Here is a 23,140-nt window from a genome sequence, read left to right as displayed (position 1 = left end):
TGCTTAAAGGCTGCAATGATTTAGAGAACTATATCTGAAGCCCTAGGGTAGATGATATCTTCAATAAAATAACAGAGCAAGTTACTAAGAGTTCTGGAACATTATCCTGCAAGGGGATAATCTGATAAGCCAGATCCATCCCTTTATGTCCCATCATGTGCCAAGTCAGGAAAGAAATGAAAAGAGCTGGGGAGTAAGCCAATCATGAGAAACTCTAATGTTTAAAGCTCAAATGGAAACACATCAGCACTAGTCACCACTCTATTGGCAAGAAGTGCTTAAGAAATAACCTCAAGCAAATTCCATCTGTTTCAACTTAGCAAAAGTTATCTGCTAAAGGAGATTTCCCTGAATTTGACAAGATAACTTTAGAACATGCTGAAATTGGAGAGGTTATGCTTTAAAGAATACAAGTAAAAAAACCCTTTTTTTTTTTTTTGACAGATCAAGCTGTGAATGTCATCCTGATAAAATGCCTGATTATAATTCAGTTTGAAATAATAAAGTTAGCTCATACTGAATAAAATCCTTTTGGATTTAGCTTACTTTTTTTTTTAAATGATGCTAAAATAATATAATCCTGAAAATACATTAATATGATTTTAAAAAGTTTAGAAAAATATCAACTTTTCATTTATCTATCCATAAACCAGAAATAAGAATATCACTCCAATTTAAAAACTTAAATATTACAGTATCAGCCCTAATTATGCTATGCTTTCATAAGACCATTCAAAATATTTTAGGTTAAAGATACATGATGCAAATAATATTAGCAAGAATTTTCTATCTCTTAAAAATATTTTAATTAATATTTCCTCATTTGTTTAAATTTCTTCTTTGACCCCAAGTGTACATTTCCAGACAGTCTTAGTTAACTGTTATTAAATTTGAGCATAATTCCACTGTGATCAGAGAACAGACTTTGAACCATTTCAATATTAAAAGTGTCAGATGCTTGCTTTAGAGTCCAGCATAAAATATATTTAAACAAATGTTCCATATGTATTTTAAAGAATACAAATTCTGTTTTTGTTGGGTATAATATTCTATCTATATCAATTGGGTTTAATTTATTCATCAATACTAAAATCTTCTACATCCTTACTAATTTTTTGTTTGTTCTACAAGATCTTGAAGTATGTATATGTGTGTGTGTGTGTGTGTGTGTGTGTGTGTGTGTGTGTCTGTCTATCCATCTCCCACTAAAGTTGTAGATTTATTTTGGTTTAGATTTGTCAATTTTTGCATGTATAATTTGAAATTATTTTATTTGCAACATAAAGAATTAAGATGATCCTTCTTTATCATATTGGTCCCCCTTCATCATTATGAGATTATTTCAAAGTAGCATTATTATTAAGTACTTAATCTGATATTGGTATAGTTATAGCACCTTCACTTCAGTTAGTGTATGTATTGCAAATCCTTTTACATCCTCTGTTCAAAGTATGTCAGTTATAAGCAAATGTAGTATGGTTCTGGTTATTTATCTAGTCCAACAAACTTAGTTTTTTACTTGGAGTATTTAATTCATTTACATTAAATGTTATTACTTATGTGGATGGATTTATAGCTATCATCTTACCCTTTGTTTTCAAGCTGACTTATTTCTTTCTTGCCTTTACTGAATTGATAGAATGTTGCTTTGTTCTATTTTCCTTCTCATTTAACTTGTTAGATAAATATTTTATTCTTTAAGTTACCTATGCATCCTTGACTGATTACAAGCCAATGCAACTTATTACTTTTACTATCCCTCCAACAATCCTAGAATCTTAAAATACTTTTACTTCACATTGCTCCCCTCCTGAGTCTTGCACTATTACCATATATTTTAAACTCTAAAAACATTATAGATTTGAATGGTCAACATTCATTTGTATTTCACATACACATTTCCCCTTTATTGTGCTCTTCAATCCTTCCTTGCATTTCCATCCAGGATCATTTTCCTTCTGCCTGACGTATTTCCAATTTGTAATGATTTTAATGCAGGTCCACTACCAACAAATTCTCTCAGTTTTTGTCTGAAAATATCTATTTCACCTTCATTTTTGAATGAACTTTTTGCTGGGAATAGATTTCTAGGTTGGCATTTATTTTCTTTCAGTACTTAAAAAAATGACTATTTTTGGAGGTGCGTGTATGTGTGTGTGTTGTTTTAATATATTTTCAATGACTTATTAGTAAAGTCAGTCATATTATTGCTTCTTTTAAAGTAATATGCCTTTTTAACACACTTGCCATAGTTTTCTAGTCTTATATTGATGTGCAAAGACAAATTTCCTTTATAGTCAATCTTCTTAGAATATCCTAAGTTTTCTGAACCTCTAACCTGCTGTCTTTTATCACTTTGTAAAATTCTCATCTCTTCAAGTATTTCTCCTGCCCTTTTCTCTTTCCTCTCATTCTGGGATTCCAATTCTATATATGTTAACCCTTTCAGTCACATCCCTTATGTCTTTAATGTCCTTACCTATCTCTTTTGTGTATTATTTCTCTGTTACAGTTTGAGATTATCTACTGACATGCCTTTCTATTTATTATTTCTTTCTTGTATTGTAAACAATCTGCCACTGAACCTAAACATTAAACCCTAATGTTTATTGTACTTATTTTCTATAATGTCCATTTGGTCTTTATAAATTTCAATTATGCTGAAATTATCCCTACTTTGTTCATCTTTTCTGCTATTTCTTGAACATATTATTTATAGCTATTTTAAAGTACTTATCAGCTAACTCCAATAGCTGATTCATCTGTGGGTCTGCTTCTATTACCTTGTTTATGAGTGATATAATCTTGCCTTTTAGTGTATCTAGTAATTTTTACTATATGCTGAACACTGTTGAGTCTCTCTAGATTATACTTGCTATCTGAAAAACAAAACAAAACAAAATAGAAACTCCTCTGTTACTCTGTTAGACAGGTGCAGAAGGACCTCATCATCCAATAAGGGTTGAGCGGGGCTGCCATTTTTATAGGACTTAGTCTGCCTTTGGTTTGCCCCTGCTCCTAAGGCATGGATCTCTACAGAGTTCAATGGGAGAGTTTTGTCTCCTCAACACTACATTCAGTTCTTCCCTTTAAATGTTTTTAGAGCAGCTCTTTGGCTTCCCATCCTACTTAGCTTCAAAATCTGGTACATGTCAACTCTAGTCACATATTTGAGATTCTTCCAGTCTCATTTTTTGGTACTACCCTTAGAAACCTCTTCAGGCTGTTCTGTCTCCCATAAGCAGCCTTATTCCAGAAGACAGACTTGGATTCCCATCTGGTCGCTACATCAAGAATCAACAGCTGCACCAGGTAATAAGCAGCTCTCCATCTTCAGTGTCAATAGAACACACCCTAGGATTTTCCAGGCTTGCCTGTTCTGTTACCAGACTCTTGCCCACAGCAGGTCTACATTTCAATGAAGCACTATGGCAGATTTCAATATGTCTTCCAAAATCTTAGAGCCAACTTCTTAGGCTCTCCTCCATATGTCTGTTGGAAAAAACCAACTGTGGATTTGAGGCACCCAATCCTAATTCTCCAGTTTGCACTCCAGCTCTGTGTAACCAGAAAACTTTGCCAAGTTCTCTTCACCAGTAACATCCCCCACCCCCAGCTTATGTCTCCAGAACTAGCAAGCTTCTGCAGAAATAAAATGGTTCATAATCCTTAATATACTTCAAAATGATTTTCCCTTCTCTGGAATTTTAATCTAACTAGTCCTCATTACATCCAGAGCTCTCCAAATCCTTTAAATGTTATTTTTATAAGTGTTATCAGTAGCACTAATAAACTACATGGTGTATCTTGTACTACTAATTACTTTACAGAGTTTCTTAATATTTTCCAAAGTACAGTTTAAATATGCTTTTGAAATAAAAGCATCAGTAAAACAGTTACTTCTTACCTCTTCATAAAACTTCACCTGAGGTACAGCTTCATTAATTTCATTCAAACAAAAATCTTTAAATAGCAAGAAACCTAAAGGAAAAGAATAAAAAATTTCAGGGTGGGTAATAAATTGAAATTTTATCCCACATGGTATTTTCAAATTAATGTGCTTATACCTCAATCTCTTCTTTCCCTGATTTAAAATGAAAAAAATAAAAGATCTCAGGAAGATAATTATACCCTAAGAGGAAAGAATCCAGGAAAAGTGAGATTACTATGGATATAAATGCACCTGGATCCTAACTTTGGGTTCTCTATTCACAGCTCCCCATCCCACTTGTTAAGCACTGCTTTTGGTTATCACTATTTCAGTCACTGTAGTAGGCAGAATAAAAACCAAAGAAACAAGAAATACAGGTAGTATGGAATTGGTAAGAGTCACCATGGAGCTAATAAGCACTATGCCCATAGTAATAGCACTAAACTCCCTAAAAAGAAAGAAGAGCTTTCACATCTTTTCTAGCCTTTTTTACCACCACTCACTACCTTATTGTCCTTCAAAATCCCCCTCCAATACCTCATGCCAGAGCAGATTACCCATTCCCAGATTATTCTTTGCTCCTTCACAACTTCATGCCTCACCTCTGAACAATCAGAACCTTATGCCTAAACAACCAGGACCTCCCCCACTGCACAGTGCCTAGTACACAGTAGGAGGCCAATAAAAATTTGCTGAATGAATGTATACATAGCCTTTATGTCAACATCCTTCTGTCAAAGGACTTAGCCCACTGACTTATAAATGTCCCATCCCATTTGCAAAGCCAGTGCCCAATTTAAAGCCTAACACACAATCAAGCCTAAAAGAATGAGTGAAATTGAATAGGACAAGCTAATACCAGACTGAAGGTAGAGATATTGGAAAATAAAGAGTTAAAGACCATTGAAAACGTAATCATTGAAGACAATCAAAGGACTGCAGAAGAAACAGAAGGCACAGAGGGAGCCGAAGAAAGTCATGAAAATCTAAAATGTAGAAGATGAACCAGAATTCCCCGGGTAGGCCTGAGACAAAGGAAGAAGGCTTGACAAGATTTAATTAAAAAGTTAGGGTAAGACTTGTGTAACATGAACTTGTCTGTGACTGTTCCATAAATTCCCCCCCCCCCCCCACTGTTCAAGGAACATGACCTTTTAAAAAGGTAGGTGTTTGTGCACTGGAACTAAACGAAAAGTGGTCAGGCCAGGCCAGACGAGCAAGGGTTGGGCACAGACCAGCAGCAGCAGTTGTGGTAAAGCCGAGTTATGAAGGAAGTAGGAAATTCAAGAACCAGACAAATGGGAAGAGCTGAACATGTGAATCTCCACCCACTTATATATTAGTATTTTTATCCTTAATAAGAGGAATAGCTACCTTTCTGTTCTCGTGCATTTCAAAGTAACTTCAAATTTCCCTTGTCATTTTTCTTTGACCCATGAGTCATTCATTTAATTTCCAAATGATTTGGTTTCTTTTTAAATATGTATTTATTTATTTCTGCATGAAAGAACTCTAGTGTAGGCCATACGTGCCGGGGGTGAGAGGATTCATCAGAGACAGATTGGGGAACAGAACAGGCAGACTGACTGAAAAATACTGCTGAGGGGAGCAGTGGGTGAGACAGGAGAGGTCTGCCGCGCCATCTGTGGGTTAGCTCCCTGGCCGGGGATTGAACTCAGACTGTGGTTCTGATAGTGCTGCGACTCAACCCCTAGGCCAGGGAGGCCCCTGCTTTGGGGTTTTCAAGTAATTTTCTGATGCTGATTTCTGCTTAATTCTGTGGTGGTCAGAGAACATGTTCAGTATAATTTCAATATGCTTAATTTTATTGAAGTTGGCTTTGGATCCAAATTTCGCCCATAGGCACTTCAAAAAAATTAAAGAAAAAAGGGGTAGGATACAATACCATTAAAGCCTTTTAATGGTTGATAGGGTTGTACAAGTCCATCCTCTACATCCTTATTGAATCTCTACTTTTTCTACCTATTGAAACCACCATTTGTAAATGTGAATTTGTTTATCTCTTTTCCATTCTGTCAGTTTATGGTTCACATATTTCTTTAAATATTTTTGGAAGAGAAAATTAAGATGAGAGTGTGGACTTCTTTTGATAAGATGAGAGATGTTTGAAAAAATGTCTCACTGGACCTCCCCTGTTGGCACAACGGTTGAGCACTGGGCTGAGAAGCTGCCGGCAGCCTCTGCAGACCGGTTCGATCCCCGGCCACCAGCGAAGGTCCCACATGGCGTGACAGACCTCTCCTGCCGCGCCCACTGCTCCCCTCAGCAGTGTGTTTCGTCAGTCTACCTGTTCTGTTCCCCGCTCTGGCTCTGGTAAATTCTCTTACCCTCCCGCGCTTCTGACTGTACCCAGTGCTTGTATAAATAAATAAATAAATAAATAAATAAATAAATAAATAAATCTTTAAAAAAAAAAGTCTCACTGACAGTGTGAAACACTATGCCACACAGGAACCACGGGGCCGTTGACTGCACTTGACATCACAATGAAATTGTCCACCATGGCCTGTCACACCCTCTGCCAAACTGTCCTGACTTCCTCCTCCAGTTCATCTTGTAGCTAACTCTCTCCCAAGGTCACTTCACTTTGGCCAAGTGTGTTTTCTAATTTCTCTAACATCATGCTTGATCCCTTCCCAGGGTTTCTAATTTACCCACTTTCTATAACACCCTTTCCCTGGAACTGGCAGGGGCAGGTGGGGGGTGGTGTGTTTGCAGGGCTCAGCTCAAATTCCTCTGTCCTCAGAGAACTGCCATGATCCTATTATCTCTCATCCATCTCTCATCACCCCCCCCCCAACACACACACTTCAATTGCAGCTTGTATGAGCACCAAAAATTATCACATGCATGTTTATTCACTTCTTGATTACCAGCTCCCCCAATACAATGTAAACTGCATACAAGCACAGGCCACTACGACATTTGCAGCAATAAGAACATTGATCGTGGCACAGAGGAAGCTCAGGAGAAAGAACTAAGGAAGGAAGGAAGAAGGGGAAGAAGAGTAAGGAAAGGCTAAAGGAAAGAAAAGGGAAGAGGGAGACATGGAGGGAGAGAGGGAATGAAAGAAGAACTGTAAGGGAGTGAAGGAGTTGAATGAACATCCAATTTAAAATGTTTTCACCTACTTCTTTAATGCAGTTTCCATTGTCAGTGGAAATATGTGTAGGATAAGTCAATGTGTAGGACAGTCAAAGAATTATTTTAATATACTACAGGAAGTGAAAAAAAAGTATGTTCCTCACATCTGTACATAAATTGAAGCTTTACTCTCTACTGTAAGCAGCTGTTAAGATGGAGCAGCAAAAAGAATGATATTTTGCCTTTTGGATAAATACTAGATCATTGTGTTCCAAGCTGAAAGCAATTTACCTTCATCAGACTTAAATTACATAAAAAACAAATGAAGCTTTACTCAGATTAGAACAAAAGCTAAAGGGCAAAAAGAAGGAAATAATTTACCTAACAGGTTCACTTCATCGGTGCAGTTTCTCCAGATTTTAAAGAATAAAAATTAGTGAACCAACACCTGCTTACTAGATAATTGTGGAATGTGTTTACCCTTGTTTCTATATTTGAACCACTGCAAACTGCCTAAGTACTGATTAACTTCGGCTTCTATATAACATCTAGGAGAGGCAAATTATTCCAGTTTGCGAACATTTTGCAAAATTTAGTAGCGTTTCATTGCTTCTTGTAAACTATCACTGAGAACTTTTTATAATAGTATAAATATGACCTTTTACATGGCTTTTGATAAGACATTATTTTAAACATTTGGAAGAATGAAATATAAGTGATATCTTTTTTTTCTTTTTTCTTTTTTTTTTAAGATTTACTTATTTATTTATACAAGCACTGGGTACAATCAGAGGTGCGGGAGGGTGAGAGAATTCGCCAGAGCCAGAGTGGAGAGCAGAACAGGCAGACTGACGAAACACACTGCTGAGGGGAGCAGCAGGTGGCAGGAGAGGTCTGTCGTGCCATGTGGGACCCTCGCCCAGCAGCCGGGGATCGAACCTCTGCTGCAGAGGCTGCGGGCAGCTTCGCAACCCAGCGCTCAACCACTGCGCCACCATGGAGGCCCAAAATATAAGTGATTTCTATGAGAAATTTAAAAATTTTACCTTCTAAAAAGTTTTAAGGGGGAAAGAGAAATATGAGAAAAGTCTCACAAAATATCATATGTGCCTTAGGTTTTGCCAAGACATTCAAACACTGAGAAGGATAGATTGAGCAACTGCTGAAAGTTCCTTCCAATACTAATTTGACAAAGCACTTACTGAGTGCCTACTCTGCTGTGCACAGGGGTGCAATAGTAAAGACATGTTTTTTCCCCATAAGGTGCTTATGGGTTGGTGTAAGGGATTGTAATTTATGCTAAGTGATAAAGGCATTAAATATGATGCTGAGATCAATGATAAAAGGAGGAAGATGGTTTTCATAAAGAAATTTCACATGCTCATAGCTCTGAGCAGTGAGATGATCCTACAAAGCATCTTTGATTCTACAAAGCACCTTCTATTCAACATTGTGTTTGTAGTCTTAATGCAAAAAGGCAATAATAGAAAATAAGATTTAGCCAAACTGAAAAGAATCTGACAAGAGGATAATAGCCAAGATCTACAAAGAACTTACTCAACAAAATGAAAGAGTAAAAAATGGGCAAAAGAGCTAAGTAGACACTTCTTTCCCCAAAGAAGACACACAGATGGCCAATAGGGAGGGATGTGAAAAGTGTTCATCATCACTTATTACCAGGGAAATGCAACCCAAAACCTCCAGGAGCCACCATCTCACACCTGTGAGAAAAGACCACTTCAATAACAAAACAACAGAAGGCGGAGGAAAAAGAACCCTCATTCACTGTTGAGAGGAACGTAGACTGGCCCCGCCCCCGTGGAAAGCAGTACGAAAGTTTCTCAAAATATTTAAAATAGATCTACCATATGACCCAGCAATTCTACTCTTGGGTGTAGAATTCAAAGAATACATGCATACCGCCTTTGTTCATGCCAGTGCTATTGACAATAACCAAGTCAGGGAAACAACCTAAGTGGCCAAGGACAGGTGAGTGGATTAAGAAGATGACGTACACAATGGAATACTACTCAGCTATTAAAAAAAAATACGGATGAATTCTTGCCTTTTGCAACAACATGGATGGAGTTAGAGGGGATCATGCTAAGCAAAATAAGTCAGAAGGAGAAAGACAAATGTCGGATGGTTTTGTCTATATGTGGACTACAGAGAAACAAAACAACTTCTCTCTTTGGAGATTAAACATATGCATATGTTGCCAGAAATGATAAAAGAATGATATATTGAAAGAAATGATAAATTTGACTTCGTAAAAATTTAGAACTTATGCATATCAGAAGACATGGCTAAGGAAATAGACCAAGCACAGACAAAACTTAAGTCTAAAAACAGTCTTGCATCTAATTTATTATATATATATATATGTTTAAAAACAGACATCTATTTAAATACAAACTCTTACAGACCAATTTTGCTTTAAGAAACCCAATAAAGAATAAGTAAAAATTGTAAATACTTTGCAGAGGAAGTTAAATGAATAACCAAAATGCACAAGAAACTGGCTTTACATCCTAGGTCATCAGACAAATGAAAATTAAATCACTTTGAGATACTGCTGCACAGACACTTGAATGACAGACTTGAAAATATTGACAATACCAAATGTCAGTGTCCACAACTTTGCTTTGCTAAGGAGCACATACTATGTTTGGATTCCTCATGCCTCCGAAATAGTATGGCAGAGAGAACTGGCATGCTGGCCGGGGTGATGGATCTTAAGGAGCAGGAAGAAACCAATGGCTATTCCATCCACAACAGAAGTAAGGAAGAGCAAGTTAGGTAAGGAGAGATCCTCTAGGGCATCTCTAACTATTACCACCAAGCCCTGTAATTAAAGTCAAAGGAAAATTACAACCCAATTCAGATGGGATCACTAATAGCCCAGATCCTTCAGGGAGGATAAAGAAGGCAGACCAGCTGAGGTGACTGCTGAAAGCAAAGGAAAATGGAAGGGTAGTGGGAGGGGGTAGTTACAAATGAGTATTTCCTCCTTAGTGTGTGTGTATGTGTGTTAAGCAAACACTTTTTCTTCTGCCCTTACCCCTTTAAAATGTAACATAAGCGGAGCTGACTTTATAGAATGGTATTTAAGCATTGCTAACTTTTACATCATATTATTTAAGATACAGCATATCAACGCACAATGAGAGAATCCTCATCTAGAGAAAAAGTTAGTGCATTCTGGGGTGTATGCAGTCGAGCTGTGCCATGCCAAATGGAAGCACAGCCTCATAATTTCTCTATTTGGGGATTAAACATATGCATATGTTGCCAGGCTGACATGCGGTAATGAACTTGTGATGGTCAATTTTATATGTCCATTTGGAGGGTGTCTGGGGGTGAAATTAACATTAAATTGGTGAATTTGGAGTAAGCAGACTGCCCTCTGCAATGTGGATGGGTGTCATCCAATAAAAATCGTCAACCTCTGGTGAGCAAGAAGGAATTCTGGCAGCAGTTTTCCAGTTTCACCTGCATTGCTGCTTCTCCTGGGTCCTCAGCCTGCAGGCCACAATGTGAATTTGGACTTGCCAATGTCTGTAATCACAGGCATGGATTCCTTATAAGAAATTTCTTTCTATATGTACACACATCCGATTGGTTCTGTTTCTCTTAAGAAACCCTAACTAATACAGATTTTGAGCAGGCGGAGAATGTATAATCACTTAGGAAAATAGTATGAAGCTTTTTTTTTTTTCATAAAATTAAACATACACTTAACATAGAACTCAGCAACTTGACTACTGGGTATTTATCCAATGAGAACATATGTCTCCAAAAAACCTTGCTATGAAGACAAATCCTTATAGCGGTTTTGTTCATAATTTAATTGAAAAATTCCAAAGTCCATCAACAGGAAGAAAAGCAAATTGTGGTATTTTCACATAATACTATACAGTAATAAAACAAAGCAAATTACTAATACATGCACCATAAGTAAATGTCAGGCATTTTTCCCCCAAGGCCATCAGACACAAGAAGCATATACTGCACAATCCATACATGTGAAATTCCAGAAAAGACCAAACTGGTCAATCAAGTGGTGTGAAATTGACTGGGAACATCAGGAGGGAATTTTCCTAGGACATAAATATTTTGTACTTTGGTAGAGGTGAGGGTTAAATGGGTTTATCAAAATTCAACTGTATACACTACCATAAATAAATTCACTTTTAAAAAGAATGATAAATATTAACTCTAGCTACTAGTGTGAGTTAGCAGTTTGAAACTATTTAGGTGTGTTTTAGGCTTATACAAATGAGTAAATACATTCAGGATAATAGTACCCTTCTGTAGGGGCAACAGGACACGGTGCAGGTTTTCTGATCCCATGCAGACCGGGCAAAGGAGGAGTCAGAGTCCTTAGTGGTTTTTGCAGGTCTTTTATTGGGGTTCACCAGGCATATGGCAGGCAGGGGTGCTGGGGGGCCGGGAGGCTGGCAGGCCTCCCAGCCCCCAGCAAATCTTCACTCTATCTGGGCTCTCTGGTGATCTCGGCTTCTCTTTCGGCTTCTGCTTCGGCTTCTACTGCTGCTCCTGGCGTCCCCGTGACGCCGCCCTTAAAAAAGCACAGTCTCAGCTCAGCTGAATCCCATCTACCTATGCCCACGCCCTACTCCAGGTGCCCGCCATCAGGCATGCATTCAGGACAAGGATCCATCATCTATCCTGATGGCGGAAGGGCAGAAAAGCCTGATATTTTCTTTACCCTACACCTTCTGGGAGGAGAGAGTTAAAACAGTGCACAACGTAGAATAGGGGTATCCATCTGAACTTTATTTTAACAGATCAAACAGATCAATAGAAAGATATCTCTCTCCTCTCTCCCCCCTTCTCTCTCCCCCCTTCTCTCCGTGCCTCCTTGTTCTGTTCCTTGAAAGCACCTTAGAAGCTATGACACACCTATAGCAATCAACCTTTCTAGTGCCCTGATTCTGACTTCTAAATACCATTCTCAAATATCAATAAAAGGAACTTAAGACGCCTTGAGGAAAAGGCTGATTGACTGCAGGGAAGGTAGAGAGAATACCAAGTTAAGCTTTAGACATCTTATTGTGCCAGAAAGTAAGAAAGTACTCAAAGGACGATGGGGATATTAACAGGACACAGGAGCCAGCTTAAAGGAGCTCCCACAGCCAAAACGAGGACCACTTCAAGATCAAGATAAATAGTGACAATATGGGTTATAACCCATAGGTTAAACTATGGATCCATGAGTCCAGACAGACAAACCGACAGAGATAGGTGGCTGGATGGGTAGAGGGAGTTGGGGAAAAAGGGAGTAAGTGGGGAGGGAGGGTGAAAGGAAGGCAGGACAAAAGGGAGAAAGGGAGACACTTACCCAAGAAAAAGTAGAATCATAAAATAACATGATTAAAAACTATGAACCAGAGACACTTTTTGGGGGGTGAGGGGTGGGAGGGGAGGGATTGGGGTCAAAATGGGGGGGGGTTGCAATTGTATGGGGAATATAAAATAAAATTTATTATTTAAAAAAAAAAACAAAAAAAATAACATGGTTAACATGGTTAAAGCCTACAATATTATTGGGAAATGAAGTTACATATGCTGAAGAAATATAACAAATTGGGTTTTTAAATATTAAAAAGTTTATGAGGCCCACAGTGAATACAACTGCTATCAACTTGGTTTCTCAAATATTTATTTCTTCTATAAGTTAATAATTTACTATCTACCTAAAAACTATAGGGATGGACTCGACAAAAACATAAAGCACTTTAAAATTCTGAACGAACACAATAAAATAGAAATGTTAATATAATTTAACTAAGTCAATGCTTATCAATTCTACTATAATTAAACTTAATTCTGAAAGGGAAAAGAAAGATGTTTAATGTACTAAATTAAAATTCCAAGAGTTCTCTAAAATACTGTTTATTGAGTTGAAATGTACTGCATTACTATAGTCTTTAAGAATAAATTACACGAAGCAAGCAAACAACTTGCAAATTTTTAGAAATTCCCTTCAACTCCTTCCGCACCTCAAAATGCTGTCCTTGCACCTTGTCACCTACCATCTTAGCGCAGGCCCTCAGACGGTTCCCTCGCACCACACTAGAATTTTCTCCAGCAGAATCAGCAGTTTTATGGGAGGCCTCGTGTCTAAACTTTCCACATGAACAAACTAACAAAACAGGTGTTGGGTCTCTCTACAGCACGTCTTTCCGAGTTGAAAAGAAAAACTGTTGAAATATCTTCAGCTAAGGTTCTATTACTTTCAATAAAATAAAACCCATCAAATTATAATGTCATGGAATGATAAAAAAAATAAATAAACTATCAACCAAGAGGTCAGAGGGGAGAAGAAAATGAAACAGAAAGAAGAGGCTCATGGAAGGGCCTGAGTCCATATAGACAAGGAAAGGAGTGAGTGACCCAGGGCCTGAGAACAGTAACCGCAGACGGTGAGCACACGCTCGCCACGATGCTGCCACATGGAATGACAAAATACCCTAAGCTCCAAGTTATTGTGAAATGCATCTTCTTTTAAAGTTTTGAAATTGGTCCAACAGCTGCAAATCCAACATCAGCCGTGTTCTTCAATGAACTATTTGTCTATGTAGAACACAGAGAAACAAAACAAGGAGCCAGACATCACTGAACCACAACCAAACCCGAGGACCGTGACCATAACACCAAGGCTGCGAGGGGACGGGAGGGAGAGGAGCGAAGAGGGAGGCACCTCATGGGCGTAGGTGGAGGACAAGGGCGGTCCTGGCCTTGGGTGCGTGTTACTGATAATCACCGCAGAGGTGGGGTCTGTATTTCTGAATCAGCAACAGTGCTGTGAACCAAATCATACTAAAAATGGTGATTTTAATAAAAACGCTAATGAACTGTTTAAAATATAATCTTGACATATTGGAATCAATCTTTTTAATGGAAATATAATTACTCAAAGGAACCCTGAATTGTAACTTTAGGAAGTCAGAAACTTAGATTTATTTATATATTTAGTACACGCCCACTACTAGTAAAGCATTTCTTACACTAGCAACAATGAGAAATTTTAATTTAAACACGGTACCGTTTATAACAATACCTAAAAGGGATTACTTACGAATAACTTTGACCAAATATGTGCCTGTTTGCTGAAAATTACAAAATACTGATGAACAAAATTAAAGAAGATCCAAATAAGTGAGAAGAGATACCAGTCTAATGGACCTAAAGACTCAACATTATTAAAATGTTAATTTTCTTCACGTTGATATATAGATTTAATGCAATCCCCATCAAAATTCCAGTAGATATCAATAAATTAATTCTAAAATTTATATAAAAAGGCAAAGAAACCAAACCAATTTTAAACAAAGAACAAAGAGCATTTTTACTGTGATTTCAAAGATTATTATAAAGTACTGTAAAAAAGGCCATGTATTCTTGGATGAAAGGAAAAACACAGATCAATGGATGAGAATAGAGTAAAAATAGATACAGACAAGTATAGTCATCTGTAAAGACAAAGGTGCAAAGACAAATCATTGAAAGGAAAAGTCCTTTCAACAAGTGGTGCTGGAACTACTGAGTATCTATGGGTAAATACATGTGACCCCTACAAAGGCAGCTCAGTATGGCTCACAGATGTACCTAAAAAACTCTTCAAGCTATAAAATTTGCAGGAAAAATATCTTTGCAAAGTTGAACAAAGATTGCTAATACAACATGATTCATGGGAAAAAAAAACTTATCAAGTTGAATTTCACTGTAATTTAATATTTCTGCTCTTCTAAAAACACAAGAAAATGCAAGGACAAGTCATAGGTTTAGAGAAAATATTTGTGAAACGAAGAACTTGTATCCAAAATATGTAAAGAATTCCCCAAATACAATCTAGTGTTTTTTTTAAAAAATTGAGTGAAATGGGGCCTCCCTGGTGGTGCAAGGGTTAAGACGCAACCTATGAAGCAATCCTCAGCCACTGCAGCATGAGTTCGATTCCTGGCCAGCCAGGGAGCAACCCACATGTTGCGGCAGACCTCTCCTGACTTGCCTGCTCCCGCCCTCAGCAGTGTACTTCAGTCAATCTGCCTGTTCTATTCCCCACCCCATCTCTGGTGAATCCTCTCACCCGCCCCCACCCCATACCTCTGGCCTGTACCCCAGCTCTTGTATGCATAAATAAATCTTTAAAAAAAATTTGAGCAAAAAAAATTTGAACATTTTCACCACAGATGATATATAAATCTCAAATAGGTACAAAAAGAGATGCCAAACATCTTTTCTTTCCTATTAGTCATTAAGAAAATGCAAATTAAAAACACATCCTTATATACTTAATAAGAATAGCAAAAAAAAAAAAAAAAAAGAGAGTAGGGGGCAACGCCAGTGCTGGTGAAGATGGGGAAATTTTGGAACTCTCAGGTTGCTAACAGAAATGCAACTGATACAGCATCTTTGTCAAACATTTCCTTAAAGTTAAACATACACTTGATATCCAAACCAACAACCCCTCCTAAGTATTCACCCAAGGGGAATGAAAAGGTCTTTTCTTATATTCACACAGAAACTTGAACACAGATATATACAGTAGTTTTATATACAATATTCAAAAACTGAAAATAACCCAAATGTTCTCCAATTAGTGAATAGATAAAACTGTGATGTATCCACACAACGGAACACTACGCAAGAATACAAAGAACGAATTCCTGCCATGCACACTGTCTCAAAAGCATTATACACAGTGCAAGAAACCGAACTCAAGGGTTATACACCCAGTGACTGCACTTTTTCATTCTGAAAAGGGAGAAAACAAGTCAGTGGTTGCAAGGGCTTGGGTACTGGGTATGGGCCAACTATGAAGGAAAACTAGAAAATTTCGGGAGGTAACTTAGGGATATTGTAAACAAGTCTTCTTCTAAAATGCAAGTGATCTTTCCAATCCTCTCCCCAATTTAAATTCACCACATACATGTTCAATAGAATATTCTTTGAGTAATGAGATCCTTTGCTTAGATAATAGAAAGATCTGGGGCCCTGAATCTTGAGCCCAGCACACAAAAGCACAAATGGTAATGAATGTGGCCAAAGAAACAGTCACGGAATGTTCCAAGCAATTGACTCTTAGAAGGGAACAGAGAAAACTAGCACAGGGAGGAAAATATGAAAATATAGTGACAGGAGAAGCATAGTTAAACCCTTCTAGTAGCTGGGTCATTTGCAATCTTTTGAGGAACATTTTTATTGTGTAATCATAGACAGAAAAACTCTGTGTCCAAACCACAACACTACTATTCTTTCCAGACCATGGTCAATGTTTTCATTTATCATGGAGCTGCAAACACCTAGTAGCAAACAAACTGACCGTCATGAGAATAATGTGAGATGTGAAATAATTTAAAATGAAATAGGAATAGTATTCCAGTAAATCAGATGACTTATATTCCCCAGAGACTTCTCTAAGAACAAGTATTAAAACTGGTCTTATGGAAATTAATCAAGATGACCATCACACATGAAACATAGCCAGGACTAAACGGAGCCTGGGGTGAATATACCAAATCTAACCACAATTTTAACCAGAAAGACCAGAAAAACCACCAATCACTATACCTGTGTGCATGTGTGCTGGTTCCTGGGGCAAGGCACTGGGCACTTGAGCACTTTTCTGTATGTAAGATTAATAAAGGTTTATTCAAAACAAAAGAGAATAAACCAGGAAGTGTTTCATGATCTTAGAAGAGTGAAATAAAGGGATCCTCAAAGCAATTAGGACCTGATTGGAGACATGGACAGATGTAAAAAGATGGCACTCAATGGCCTGCGTCAGCTTCCTTCACAGGAGAAGTGCATCCTTCACTGAGATTGCGCGGCAACCTCGCTGGGCCCCTGACCACTACTTGGCTCAGCCTCCTTTCCAATTCACCCAGGTGCTGCTGCAGTGGATCTCATCACATGGGTCCCCTGCTTCTGAAAGGCTCACTGGAATGGCACACAATGTTGGGTAAGATCCAGCCTCCTTTCCTGGGTCCTGCAGTGCAACACCATGCTTGGCCCCAGAGCTTCCTGGCCCTAACACTGCACACGTCTGCCCACCCAGCACAGCACGTGCGAGCACTTGTCACTCAACAGTCCTCCAAGCTGTACACGTGCTCCTCTCTCTAACGGAAACCAACTCCTCTCCTCTTAGCACCCACTCCCTGTTCACCAACCACCTGGTGATTCTCCACCAACACTTTCTGTCCTCTTTGTCACAATCACCAGGCCCTCCAGACTTCACCTGGCTAACACCTACTTTACCATCAAGACTCCTCCAACAGAGCAGCAAGTGATATAAACTTTGAAGAGACCTGCCCACCCCCAGCTAGGTGGAACTGACTGCTTTGATGCCCCCATAGCCCTGGGTTCTTATCATTTTCACAGTGTTAGCCCACTTTATTGCAACTCTTCATTTATGAATCAATAAAGTGGTTCTGAATTTTAAAAATAAGTTAAAAGTTATGAAGTGAAAGGTTTCCTCCCATCTCTGTCTCATGCTCCCAGTAGCACACACTCCCCTAGTAATCACAGCCATCGGTTCCTGGTATCCTTTGGGAGGAGAGGTGTGTCACTTGTGTGCCAGGGTTGTTAAGAAACTAATGTGTCTTCTCTGCCCTCCTGCACCCGACTAGATGCAGAGGACTTCCAGTCCTGAGGGCACCAGCACCACGAGATGGAAAGGGCTTCACACAGGAGGGAAGGTCCTGCTGGCCTGAAATACCTGCTCTGGACTCCTGGAGAACACGAAACATGTACAGCCCCTGACACTGCAGGGGTCTGTTTATGGGCACTTGTGTTACCTCCCAATACAACAGGCAAGTGCAAATGTGAATCCCTGCTCCCCAGTGCTGCAGACACACTGTTTCCATCAGTCCTTCGTGCATAACACTGTGCCTGGGAGATCTTTCTGTACTAGTCAGAAGTGCCTCCTGACTACTTACTGTGAGCTGCAGGGCATTCCATCACAGGTAACTTTCTCCCTAACAATGAACATTTGAGTTGTTGCAAATATTTTGCTTTTTTAAAAAATGCTGCAATAAAGAAACCCCCCATATCATTTCTTAGGAATTCAAGAATATCTGCAGCATTGTTTCTCAGGGTAAAATGTCAAAGATTATACAGATATTCTTATTATTTTCATAGACGGAGACAATTAGACCCCCAGGGGATCTGTAACTTGTTCACATCCCCCTCAATGAGTAACAGTGCCTTTTTGAAACCCAGAGCCGTACCAAAAAAATTATTAAACATTTAGATCTTTTGCCAATGCAAAAGATTTTCAAACTGACACTTCAGAGTGACTTTAATTTGCATTTTCCTTATTTTTCTGTAAGTTGAAAATGTTTTCCTATGTTTAGGTTCCATTTGCTTTTCCTGTCAGTGACCTTTGCATACCCTTTATCCATTTTCACTCTGGGTTGTGGGTCTTTTGCTCCCAAGTTTGTGGGACCACTCCCTGGGTGACCCATATGCTCATTTCTGGTCCTTGCCCTGTTCCTGGCACTAATGGAAACCACCTCAAGCAGTTCCCCTGAAACAGGACTTTGGCCTTTGCAGTGACGGGCTGCCTCAAGCAGGAAAGAGAGCTCTCCTATGTGAGCAAGTAGTGCTGTCACTGGGGGCTCCGCCTGGGAGGGTGGCCTGCTTGGAAGCATTTTCTCGCTAATCCCCAGCACAATGGCTGGGACTTACCCAGCTCAATAAACATTTGATAAATTCACTAAGAGAAGGATCAGTGGTTTCAGGAAAGAAGTGAATATAACTTCTAGTACAAGCTAAGTGTGGAGAGATTAATGGTTTCAAGAGAATTGGGAGAAAGAATGAACAGACAAGGGCTCAGAGGCAGGAAATGTCAGTTGAGATAAGAAAGAGGGAGACCTCAAATCTGGAGGAGCAAGTTCCTGGGGCAGTGGCGAAGGCAAGCTTTCTTTCCCAGGGACAAGAGCAAGCTGGAGCACTGGCCTTCACCCAGCAGGCTCGGGGGCCATTTAAAGGAATACCAATACCAGGTATTTATCAGTTTCACAACTCTTAGTGTTGGCTGGACGCCTTAATATGCCAAAAGCCTGCCGGGGAATAGTTTTTAATATAAGTGGGCAATTGTTTTATGAAAAGGAAAAACTCAGCTTTCAAATCCAGGTCTGAGAATTTTAGAGCCAGGGCTCTTACTTCTAGCAGGCTGGCCACAAGCAAATTTGGCGGTCTATATGAGGAGCCCATGCCCTTTCCATGCCTGCCCTGCAGCACGACACTCACCAGCCACCTGCCTGACCCCAGAAGGCCCTTTGCATCTCCATCCCATTCCCTAAGGAGACCTAAAATAGTACTCAGTGCTGACCCCTATTTAATGATAGTGCCTGAGCTCCCCCCAACCTCGTGGCCTCCCAAGTATTTCCATTTGAATGTGAAGATGTAATCAACAGTCTTAAAGACTCAAAAGAAGAGAAGGCGTGCAGTGGAAGGCCAGGTGCTGAGGCTACACTGCTGACCCTCTGGGGTGAAGAGGCCCAGAGCCCACTGCTTGTGGTTAGAGTTGCTTTTCATATTTAATGTGCAAGTTAATGAATAGGAGGAAATATGATTTCTGTGATTATTTTGTCCAGATTCTTTTTAACATATAACCACCTGACTGTAGTAATCTGTCGATTAAAGACACAGGTATTTTTTAAAAGTTCTATGGCTTTAAAGGCAGTTACAGGTGGGTTTTATATGCTGTCCCAGAAGCAGGATGTCGCCATGGGAAGCAGAGCTTGCTTGATGGATAAATGCTTCTTTCCCTCTTTGTGAAAGGGCGGGGGTTGGGGGGCAGCTGTCCTAGCTGCTAAGCAGTCACCAGTCTGCTCAAAACAGCTGTCTAACTGAACCCCTTCCTCTGTGGGGACATGCCATCCCCACCCCACATGGGCACAACAGCAAAGGCCCTCGGTGTGATGGCAGCCCTGGGACATGTCTCCAGGCTGGGGAGTAACCACGCTGGGTGCAGGCAAGCTCTCTACACTGAACACCACAAATGGGAGTTTCTTTAAACAATGACAGTTGAAAGGATTTCATGCTGAAACAGAAAGTGGTTAGAAACAAAAAGCCAATTCCTCTGATGTATAAAATGCTGAACTAGATGCCTCAGAATTACAAAGAGGAACAAACAGCCTAAGAGATTATCTTGGTCTCAAGGAATTTACACTCCATTTAGGGAAACAGCATGAAAGGGGCACCTGATAACACGGCATTTTCCACAGTAAGTGCCAAGTGCACACTACAGACAATAAGTGCAGCAGGAACATCAGAAAACAGGCTATTTCCAGGCAGAAGTAAGGGTGTTCAAGCAAATCCTCCAAGGGCAGGTCACTGAGGAAAACCTGGGGCAGAAGCAGGGGCAGCCAGCTCCAGAATGTGCAAAGGGAGTGCCACACACCCTCCAGCCCAGGCGGGGCCAGGGGAAAGACCTAGGCCAGCCTGGGGAGACCTGAATGACAGTCATAAGCAGAATTCTGGGGCTGAAGTGGGGGCTGCATGATGAACCCCATGATGAACTGGGGTTTTCCAACCACCTCATAACAGAAAAAGGACTAGAGAACGAAGATAAAATCTGGTTCTGAAAAATGTGATTCAGGGTATAATCCAAGTGACATCACCCAGTGTCTGGGTTAGGAATGGTCTTAAGCAGCGTCTAAGGTGGTGTCTGTGAAATGGAAAACTACAGGGCAAGGAAGGAGCTGATAAGGCCTCACATATTCGGTCCTGTGGCATGGAGCGCAGTGGTGGTGCATTAGCATCAATGGGAAGGGAAAAGAGGCCAGTTTGGGGGTGGGGGTGTGAGTGTGCGTGCGTGCGTGCATGTGTGCGTGTGTGTGTTCTGGTTTCTGAGTGCTGGGTTTTCCGGAGAAGGGAGATGATAAGGAGCAGGGGTAACATGTGATACTAAAAGTGATCTTTAAGTCAAGGAGACAAGAGGACAATGGGATCAGGTTCGAAGTGACCCGTGGGGGTGGATGGCACAGGCGAGGGGGCAGCAGGTTTACAGCAGAACAGCCAGGCAGCTGCCCAGAGCTTGGCAGAGCCTGCAGCTCTGAGGTTAGCACAGACCCAGCTCCATCACACTGCTGGGTCGCACCATCCCACCAGTTCCTCTTTCTGTGTATTAACTAGTTCCTTTCCTTCTGCAGTTTTAAATACTCTAAGGAAATACACTTTGAAGAATTCATTTATTCCCCTAAATTACAAAAAAACTAATAATCACATCCACCTGCCCCACCAAGTGGCATTTAAAGTCTTCAGTCTTTCTTTTCCCTCACTTCTCATGTTCCCTAGCCAATCAACTAGGTTCTTCCTACAGACAGTATCCCAAATCCACCCCCTTTCTGTGTCTCTATTGCAAGCCAGCCCCATCAACTTCCAGGATGGCACAGGAGTCTACAAATTCATCTTCCTACTTCCACGCTCCCATTTTTGATGCCAACAATTTATTCACCATAGAGGCTAGAATGATCTTGAAACATAAATCAGATGTGGTCAAGCCTACCAGAGCTTCCCACCTCACCTACAAAAGAACCTGATGTCCACCACCCTCTCCCCTCACCTGACCCCTCTTCTCCTCCTCGTTGACTCCATGCTGGCTCTGCTCTTTCCTGCCCCAGCAATGCTGCTACAATGCTGTTCCCTCTGCTGAGAATGTTCTTCCACTGGATCTTTGCAGAGATGATTCCTTCTTTACTGAATCAATCACATTCTCTAAGTACTTTCTCAGAGAAATATTCCCTAAGCAACTAATGGACGAAATCACGTGGAAGTGTCTTCTTGTCACCTGCTTTTCATGACCCCCAAGGCACAAAGCTCCAGTTCCTGCTGTGTGCCAATAAGCCACGTGAGTTTGGTCAACTCACTTTGCACAGATAATCCTTATTTTCCTCAGATAAAACAAAGAGAATGGTCAATAACTTTATTAATGGCAATAAACTCTAAAGTCTCACTTAGACCTAACATTCAATGGCTTCATGAATTAAACCAGGATGGGCTTTTGATATCATTCTTTCTTGCTATTATTCTGCTATTTTGACAGGTGGGGGGGTGCAGATATTCAAGGAGGAATAAAGGTTAGAAGAAGAGAGGTGAGAGGAGGGGGGAAGAGAGGAGGAGAGAAGGGTGAAGGGCCCCATGGAATCCCTTCTTGTGGGGAATTACTGCTTAATTCTTTTCCTGGCAACAAGTAGCTATTTCTGGAAGTAACTAGCCACTTCAGGCATGGAAACTCCAGCTCTGGTTTCCCTGAACTTGCAGCGGCCCATAGACATCCCCTCTACACAGTGAGCACACATTTCTCAGTTAGGCAGCTCAGGAGAGTGACTGGGAACTGGAGGGCAGAGGACTCCCACTCGCGAAAGTCAGCTGCAGCCCAGACCACCATATGGGCGAGCTGCCCCCTGTCTGAGTGGTTGTCTTCTCAGCTGTCCAATGAATGGGGCTGACGGTGACCTCTGCAGGGGTCAAGACTAAGCAATATCTGTGTGTGGAACGCTGAGCATCTCAGGGCTTGAGAACCAGTATCATCCAAGCTACACAGACTTCTTCAAAGCCTCTACTTCCAAAACTGACCTACGCTATTGTGGGTGAGCTAGAAACTGACCATTGTCTTTGTATCACTGTGTGAAGCTATCACAATGGAGCTGCATGTCAAAGGTTTTACAGGCAATGCCAGACTCTTACATTTAACCCATTTTCCAACCAAGAGCCGAACACTTTATTTCAAAAATAAATCTATAGTTCAGGACATAATACCATAGCCAGGGCTGGACTAAACCTCCAGCTGTAATAACCAGAAAACTGAATCATGCAAATGAAATAATTGTTTTCAGATGTGGAATAGGTACGGCCCTGAAGCAGTAAGATAAACTGGAAGGGCCTATGTCTGGTTCAGCTCAGCCTAAAATGTGATGCTAGGAAGAGGGCCCGAGAAGACCATGTTGTTTTGCTGATGTGAGGCACCAGGAGTTCAGGAAGCCAAGGTGCCTGGGAATACCAAAAATATAAATAAAAGAAATATAGAGGCATAGCTAGCAAGTCAGTAGTGGCACCATGACCTGCTAG

The 23,140-nt window shown here is 40.2% G+C and overlaps 1 protein-coding gene across 4 annotated transcripts in view; it reads right to left on the bottom strand.

Moving 5' to 3' along the window:
* The window catches only part of GRK3 (G protein-coupled receptor kinase 3), a 149,678-nt gene that overhangs the window by 66,759 nt on the left and 59,779 nt on the right, over positions 1-23,140 (bottom strand). For all 4 annotated transcript variants that reach the window (XM_054695199.1, XM_054695198.1, XM_037510780.2 and 1 more), the window contains one exon: positions 3,908-3,981. In XM_054695199.1, coding sequence (XP_054551174.1) covers positions 3,908-3,981 — 74 coding nt within the window. The remainder of the gene's footprint in view (positions 1-3,907; positions 3,982-23,140) is intronic.

Source organism: Talpa occidentalis, unplaced genomic scaffold, assembly GCF_014898055.3.
Source record: "Talpa occidentalis isolate TD23 unplaced genomic scaffold, MPIMG_talOcc4v2.1 talOcc4.14, whole genome shotgun sequence".
NCBI classification, from domain to species: domain Eukaryota; kingdom Metazoa; phylum Chordata; class Mammalia; order Eulipotyphla; family Talpidae; genus Talpa; species Talpa occidentalis.
The sequence above is the reverse complement of the archived record's forward strand: the minus strand, read 5'-3'. Positions and strand labels throughout refer to the sequence as shown.